This window comes from Rhincodon typus, chromosome 10 (genome assembly GCF_021869965.1).
Source record: "Rhincodon typus isolate 14 chromosome 10, sRhiTyp1.1, whole genome shotgun sequence".
NCBI classification, from domain to species: Eukaryota; Metazoa; Chordata; class Chondrichthyes; order Orectolobiformes; family Rhincodontidae; genus Rhincodon; species Rhincodon typus.
The window spans coordinates 25,040,177-25,049,021 of NC_063341.1; the positions used below are offsets into that span (position 1 = coordinate 25,040,177).

General features: G+C 41.6%; 1 protein-coding gene across 1 annotated transcript in view; it reads left to right on the forward strand.

Annotated features, from left to right (window-relative positions):
* hmcn1 (hemicentin 1) overlaps window positions 1–8,845 on the forward strand; it is a 578,667-nt gene that overhangs the window by 213,614 nt on the left and 356,208 nt on the right. The window contains exons 14-15 of the mRNA XM_048602072.1: window positions 7,160–7,318; window positions 8,478–8,672. Of these exons, the coding sequence (XP_048458029.1) occupies window positions 7,160–7,318; window positions 8,478–8,672 (354 nt within the window). The remainder of the gene's footprint in view (window positions 1–7,159; window positions 7,319–8,477; window positions 8,673–8,845) is intronic.

Sequence of the window (8,845 nt, forward strand, 5' to 3'; positions counted from 1 at the left end):
ACCGCATCCCAAAACCAGTCCAGCTCGTCCCTGCCTCCCTAACCTGTTCTTCCTCCCACCTATCCCCTCCTCCCACCTCAAGCCGCACCTCCATCTCCTACCGACTAACCTCATCCCGCCCCCTTGACCTGTCCGTCCTCCCTGGACTGACCTATCCCCTTCCTAACTCCCCAACTACACTCACCTTTACTGGCCCCATCCCCGCCTCTTCGACCTGTTTGTTTCCTCTCCACCTATCCTCTCCTCTATCCATCTTCTATCTACCTCCCACTCTCTCCCTATTTATTTCAGAACCCCCTTCCCCTCCCCCTTTTCTGATGAAGGGTCTAGGCCCGAAACGTCAGCCTCTCTGCTCCTATGATGCTGCTTGGCCTGCTGTGTTCATCCAGCCCTGCACCTTGTTGCCTGCTGTACAAGCAGCTCCTGTCTCCTGGAGGCACTGTGTCACTGGGCGTTGATCTCACATTTTACCTAATTAGGGCATTTACATTTACAAAGTGAACCAAGCACAAGGCAATTCAGGTGTGGAGTTGGCCCAGAATTTATCTGGTCGGCAAGTTCCTGATCCTGCTTTCAAAATCCTCTTTATCAATATGAGAAGTTGATTGATGGTAGATCTTACTTAAATACTTAAACATCTGCAAGTTATTATTTAGTTAAAAGCTTAAGAACTATCACAAAATCAAAGATACTACGGACACTGGAAATTGGAACTAAAACTAGAAAATACTGCAAACCCGCAGCATGTCGAGCAAGATTTACAGAGAGAAACAGATCTCATATTTCAGATTGATAGCCTTTCATCAGAACTCATAAGAACTGTTACACTTTTATGAAGATGAGTTCTTTTTAAGAAAGAGTGATAGCACTATTGGTAACAGGATATGTGCAATTTGTGGAATTTTTGTTGTTTATGTTGTAAACTATCTGGAATGTGGATTGTATAATCAACATGTTTATAATCCTACTTTCAATTCTATCTGGCATTCCTACCAAACTAGATTTGTAAAAAACATAAACCTCAGCTGGATATATAAATACAAAGAGGATAGAGTATCTGTGCAGTGCCAAGATGGGAGGGTGATTAAGAAAATTGAGAGAAAACAGCTGCTTAAGATGCACTTAAAAACTAATTGTGGAAACTGTGTGCTTTAAACATGATCTGATTGTATATCAACTTTAAAGCTTGAATGGATTGAAAATAAAAGCATGTTTGTGCTAACAAGTTTTGAATATTTTGCATTGCAGAGATGCAACAGCAATTGAAGGTCCAAATTATATTTTGGTTCATCATTGAATCTGGAGTTTGGATTTTATAATGCTACATTAGGGGTTATAACGTAGGAATTCAGGCAAATACAGGACTAGAACAGATTATTCTGGCCTATTTGACTGGCACCAGAGTTCAAAACCAGACCATGTAGTTACAAACAATATCCAATATTTGATTTTCTCATCAAATACCTAAAGTAAAAGTAAGTCATACAGCAATAAACTCAACTTTAACATTGCGTCTGTTCAGTCCATTTGCCAATCCTTTTCTGAGCATCAGTCAGTGTCCTTCCTTCACTCCATTTTGGGTGTTTTACTGATTAGAATCCCCACAGTGTGGAAACAGGCCATTCAGCCCAACAAGTCCACACAGACCTTCTGAAGACCATCCCACCCAGACCCATCCCCTAACCCTATCCCTGTATTTCCCATAGCTAACGCACCTGACCTACACCTCCCTGAACACTATGGGCAATTTCGCATGGCCAATCCACCTAACGTGCACATCTTTGGATCGTGGGAGGAAACTGGAGCACCCGGAGGAAACCGGAGCACCCGGAGGAAACCCACGCAGGCACAGTGAGAGTGTGCAAACTCCACACAGACAGATGCCGAAGGGTAGAATTGAACCTGTGTCCCTGGCGCTGTGAGGCAGCAGTGCAAGCCGGTGTGCCACCTCAGATTTTCTCAGTAAATACTCTTAAAGATGTTAGATACAATCTTCAACCTCTCATGGGCTTAAAAGGTTTCCCCTACTTACTTAACAGCCGCTGATGCAGAGAAAGCTGCCAAGTTACCTGCTTGGACTCGGCCTTGCATGGCCATGGGTAAAATAATAGCTGAGGTGGAATGACGCCCTGAAATGACCAATAATTGGCTATATGCTTTATTTTGTCAGCTCTTGTTTGCCTTCAAATATGCTGGGGTCCCGAAAGTTCAGGTCATGGTGACCGTGCTGCACATAATTTTACAAAATTATGTGTAGATCTCGGATCATATTTTCTGATTTGTATTTCATTTGCTATGCAACCTAATCCCTCTTTGCTTTATTTAATGCTGCCATACAGCTATTCTTAATTCAAATAAAATCTGAAAGAACTGCTGATGCTGTAAACCAGGAACAAAAACAAAGTTGCTGGAAAAGCTCAGCAGGTCTGGCAGCATCTGTGAAGGAAAACACAGGGTTAACGTTTTGGGTCCGGTGACCCTTCCTCCTATCTTTCTATTCTTAATTCCATGTGCTGTATTCAACAGACTGGTTACTGATCCAATATTAAATAATCTTTCCTAGCCCTATCACATTATACTTACCAATATTAAATTCCATTTGCTATTTTTCAGCACACGACAAGCCTTCTTTTTTAAAAACCAAAAGAACTGCGGATGCTGTAAATCAGGAACGAAAACAAAGTTGCTGGAAAAGCTCAGCAGGGCTGGCAGCATCTGTGGAGGAGAAAACAGAGTTAACGTTTCGGGTCCGGTGACCCTTCCTCAGAACTCAAAAGCCTTTTGCTGTTTACAATTCTTCCTAGTTTGGTGTCTTCAGCAAAACTCTGTACTCACAGCCAAAAATGACAGACTGAAAAGGTCTCAGCTATGATCCCTGGAGGACTCCAGAAACCAGTTGCTTCCCCTGATGTAGTGGTTCTTGTATGCAACTAGTTACCAGTAACATTTAAACATCTGCCCATTTGTTCTGTATTTTTCTATCATTTTGATGAACCTCCTGTGTGGTTCAATATCATAACACTTGTCACTGTAGTTAACTGAATGAACAAAGATACAGAAATATTCAGAAAAATTCAGCCAAGTTATTTCAGGTGGAAACGTATTACCAAATTTATCAGTCAGAACAAAAAATGGAGGTAGAATACATAAGGACAGCTCTCGTTGTTAAATCACAAATATTGTTGGGTGGGAACAGTTTCAGAACAATAGGGGAGTCTTATATTGAACAACTTGGGCTATGGTGAGGAATGTGGCAGAATCATGCAAGATGTCTAGCAAGGCCTCTCAAGTTGAGAGCAACACACTGCATCTTTTATGCATTTGTCGAATGGTGAGGCAAATTTCTTGCTAGGCAATGGTAAGTAGCTGATTAAGGGGGATCATAGCTTGTTAAACACTTTATCGGCATAACTCACTCCACTAATAGTTAGTTTTCTATCTGTGGGGTGAGGTCAGGGTAGATGACAATTATGAAGAACGGCAGCCATATTTGAGAGGGAATATAGTAATGCTCAGCTTACATAGATGGATTGGATAGGGACCTGGGAGGTGCAGACCCTGGAGCTTCATGGGAAGGCCTTATAGGAAGGGGCTATGAATGGCAGAGCGGGCTTACTGACAGCTGGAGGCTGGAAACCATTGCCCAAGAAGTGCTCGCTGTCACCTTCCATCAAGTTGCAAATTGAAATTGTGTTGGGAAAGGAAAGAAAATGGCCGAGACCATACCTTGAGTAGGTGAGATAAGTTTCAACCTGTGAGAAGGGGGCTGCACGACCCACTGGTGTAAGGCCCTTTAAGAGTCCTAGACCTGGCTCTTAATGGCAGTTCTATTTCCATGGAGGAGTCAAATAATCACATGCATGAGGCAGCTAGGACACCATAGCATAACTGCAATCCCTCAGTTCCTGGGCTATGAAGGCAATTACTTCTTAGAGTTGTTGACACCACTGGGTCTTCTCTTACCTGTGGATGAGTAAGTGCTTGGTCTCCAGCAGTTCTACGAATGCCAGTGACCTGGGGTGTTTCTTCCTTGACCAGGTATGAAACTGTTGCAGTGAGGTGCTCATCACATTGTGTTTCCAAATGTTTTACATGTAAGTTCCCACTGATGTGTTAACGTCTGAGTAGGTAGAGAGTTCAAGAGGCAGCCTTGCCAATGTTTGCTGTCTCTCAGGCCTTGGAACCCTCTTTCTTCAGAGGTTGAGGAGATCCTTTCTGGTGGAAAAGCCCTTCTGGCCACTGGGGCTGTTACTATTCCGCTGACACCTGCAAGACATTGGAGAAATGTCATCTCCAGTGTTTAGAAGTGTTGTAAAATGAATGACACTAACAGTGGGGTCAATGTGAAACTTGCAGTGTCATGTAGAATGGTACTTAGTCGGTTGATGGGACATGGATCTTTAGGCTTCCCTGCAGGAGCGGTCCCAGTTTTCTCCTGTGAGGGCCAAGATTCTCTGCATGTAGAAAGGGAGGAGCCTAATGTCAGGTTCTCCTCTACCATACTGGATATTTCTGTGGTATTATGGACTGTTTTTTCCAGCAATGGGTGCAAGAAAGGGATTCAGTGAAGGTCTCTGAAACAGCAGTTAGTCTTGATGTAGGTGGTCAAAGGATGGTGAGCTGTTCAGGTGGAGTGTGTGGCAGCACAAAGGCTATGCAGGGCTGGTGGTGTTAGAGGGTGGGAGGAATGAGAGCGAATAGGAGAAGAAGCTGCTTGCAGTTGTGAGAGTCACAGTACATGAGCCTTGGTAGGAGGTGAGTGCAGTAGCAGAGAGAGTAAGTATAAAGAAGCAGAGAGAAAAGTGTTTCAGAGGTAGTAGGAACTGCAGATGCTGGAGAATCTGAGATAACAAGATGTAGAGCTAGATGAACACAGCAGGCCAAGCAGTGTCAGAGGAGCAGGAAAGCTGACGGTACGGGCCTAGACCCTTCTTCAGAAGGGTCAGCATTTTCTGAAGAAGGGTATAGGTCCGAAACGTCAGCTTTCCTGTTCCTCTGATGCTGCTTGGCCTGCTGTGTTCATCCAGCTCTACGCCTTGTTATCTCAGAGACAAAAGTGTAGCATTTAACCTGGCAGAACAGAAGAGGTCATTGACAACCTATTAGCTAATCCTCTAGACCATAGAAACAACACTGACCCAGGTGGCCACCTTGGGCTGGCACGCTGGGTTCTTGAGACGTGGTCTCCTCCATGGTCCTCCGGGAAGAGGAAGGTTCTCTCTGGACCAGATGTCTGTCAGAAAATCACTGAGAAATTCCACTTTTTCTGACATCTTCGGAATGACTGTCTTCCACTGAGCACGGCAACTTTGGAATGCCAGTCCAGGCACACAGTGGCATGGGCACCAGAGATGCTGGTCTTTGTAGGATTCCTGGTGAGCAGAGTTCTTCTGGGAATGGTGATTGATAGACTGGGGCTCAACTTGGTCTAGAGGGGTGCCGTGGAGTTGAGATAGCTCGTTGATGAGGCAAGCTTGCTAAGATACAGTGAGAAAACTCACAAGGCCTCTCTGAGAGAAACATTTAGTGAAGCTCGACAAAACTACTTAGCCAAAAACTTAAGGTTCATCCCAAATCTTTATTAAAACCTTTTGACTTCTGTCCATATGCCCCACTTGTAAGCACTGCCCCTTTTATGACTTAGCTCCTTCCAGCATTACTCTAGATGAGTCGCCGGACAAATGAGGTTTTGCTATATTTTTAAAAACCAGATATCAGGCATGGCTAACGGGTGATTGAACTACTGACAATCCATCAGCTCAATGCTACTTCAAGTCACTTTAAAAACACTGGGCTGAATTTTACCAAATAAGCCAGCAGCAAAAGTGCTCCCCACTGCCATAACCTTTTTAGGATTTGCATCTCAAAAGCTGAAGGTCTGGAGGAGCACGCGGCTTGCTGGAGACGTCGGTTGCTGCTCAGACTTCCATGTCTGGGAATTGTTGCCACCTTCTCTCCACTGCCTGCTAAAATAACAAACTGCATATAAATGAGGTGAAAGTAGGTAATGATGAGATGTTAATGCATGGAAATAGGTCCCTTGTCACTCTTTTGGTGAGATTCTCAACTTGCTATTAAAGTGTTGAGTGGAAAATTGGACTTCTCACGATATTGAGAGTCTCATTTTTCTGATCTTACCATGATTTTCCAACTGACTGGCCATCGCTTGCTCCATTTAGGGGCTGGGAAGATTCCACCAAATGATTTATATTGTCTTGGAAACTATTGGTCTAAGTTTGCCTCCAAAGTGTGATCATGCATTAGGTTCCAAAGAAGAATCAGATTTGACTCAAAACTTATCTCCTGCTTCTCATTGCAATGCTGCCAGAGCTGCTGGATTTGTTCCAGCACCTGTTTTTATTTCAGATTTCCACCATTTGCAGTAATTTTTATCATGCATTAGGTTAATGCTTTAGTGTACCACTGCACTGCACTGTCTGTCTGATTCTTTACAAGCATGTGTATCCAATAAAACTACCCAGGAACAGCTTGATTGAAAAACATACTCTGCAGATTAGATCTGCTCCCAGCATTAAAACTACTGTTTGACAACAGCTCAAACAAATATAAGTCATGATTTCATTGTCATAAAATTACAATTTTTGTGATTGAGATATATTGGTTTGCAAAGCAGAAATTTGCTGCCATTAATATGTTTATTATCTCTTTTTGTTTTGATAACTGTGAAGATTTTTATTATGATTCATTAAGCACTTTGAAATATTCTTGAATAGTCTTGTGAAAAATAAGACAGGTATATGTCTTCTGTAAATAGGGACAATTTTGACAGACTTACTAGAGGAAAGCAGGCAAATGTTGGCCAAATATTAAGTGCCCAAATGTTGTAATCATTTATCCACAGAGATTTGACAAAAGCAAGTGTTAGAGTGAAAGTTTTCAGGCTTCATGAGTCTAAGTATAAGAAGAACTATCATGCTGCCAAATTTCCAATAACCTCAGTGTCAGTTTAACTAGTGGAGCTCATGCTAACTGCACAGAAGATTGTTCCTTGAGATAAGACGCTTCTTGCTGCTGTCCAGCTTGGATGTACCAAAATGCTAATTGTACAATTGCATCACTGTCCAACAAAAGTTGCAACGAATGTGTAATAATTCTTTGCCTGTTAATATATTTATTTGTTTACATTTTTTATACTTAGGTGACCTTGAGCTGAGACCTTCTGATTTTCTGAGCATTGATAGTCATCAAGGTATTCTGAAGATTCAGGGAACCCAGGATCTGGATGCAGGAGATTATACATGTGTGGCCATGAATGATGTAGGAAGAGCATCTGGTCAGGTCACATTGGATGTTGGTTGTAAGTTCCTATAACAAATTCATTGTTTGCTTTAATTGGACTTTCAGCACTGCCTCCAGCTTTATAATTTTGTTTCCTCCTGAGTTTTACTTTCATTAGTGTTGATTTCAATTTTCAAAGATTATTTTCCTGAAGCTGTTTTATTGCTATCTATTCCCCAAAATTCACTTGCCCACAGCTTGCTTGCAAAATGCTCCATTGAGGTGTTTAAACTAGTATGTACAATTTTGTGGGTGCAATGAAGGCAGAAATCCTGAAACTTTACAAAAATTCCACATTTCCAGGGAATATTTCACCACAAGTATGTTTGCACAAAAGTTAAACAGCTTTTGATGATACTGTCCAATTTTGTTTTAATTCACTGTTTAACTTTTGGATGGGTTAACTTCTGGAAGAAAACAACTGTAAGAATCAATCAGATTCTGAAAACACAAGTTTAACAAGTTGATTTGCAGCTTGAAATGAAAGATTATTAGATATTTACATGAAAAAAGTGTGCAGTGCTATTAACAGATGAAGATTGATTGTATGAAGGATAGTAAGCATTTTATATTCATATTTTAGAAAAGAAGCTTTGAAATCATTACAGCTAGAGAGGGCAGAAAGGCTCATTTCTGAATTGAGATCTGTCTGGTTTATACAGGATTTGCCTCGTTTGCATGGTAATATTTAAACAAGAGGCCAGGTTAGCAGCTAAAATGTATAACTGTACTCCAGATTTTCAAACACTGTGAACAAAACAATAAAGGAGCTACTAGTTGCAAAAGAAGGTAAAAGAATTAGAAAAGACCATTTGACTCAACAAAATTTATTCTTCCTATTACACCACCCATCTTCACCAGAACATCCTGAATATTTATCACCAGTCGTGTATCAAACTGTAAACATTTGTCAGATCTTCTGCCATCATTAACAAAGACATTTTGAGACTCACTAGTATTTCTTCACAAGCACAATATGAATTGATGAAAATTATCGCCAATTTTATTTGAAGTCATTTTGTGCCATCAAAAGTTACATTTATGTCTCTGACTAGTCTGTGCATGTGGGAACGAGAGAGAATACGACAAACTTTAGCAATTCCTTTTTCAATTTATTATTGATTCTTTTGTGTGTCAACAGACCCACCCTAATGAAGATCAACCATCTTTTTCCACAGCCTCTCCTGTTTTCTCACAGTCCCCCCTGGATATTTCAGCAGATATTGGTTCAAACCTGACTCTGCCTTGCCAGGCACAGGGTTACCCCAAACCACGAATCAGGTGGCAACGGTTGGACAGGGAGTCACTTTTTTCCAGGCACACTGGAGTCAGTTCGGTGACTCAGTTGAGAACAGGAAGCCTTTTCTTTCGCAGTAAGTCACTTGAAACTGTTGCAACGTCTCTCTAAATATTCCTCATATTCTTAAGTTTGAATGGGTTATGTAACTCTATCTAATGAGCTTTGTATGAAATTAAGGGGAGACTGTGGTGTTGTGGGAATATCACAAAACCTCGTTTTGGAAGAGGCTATAGTGTTGTTATGCTA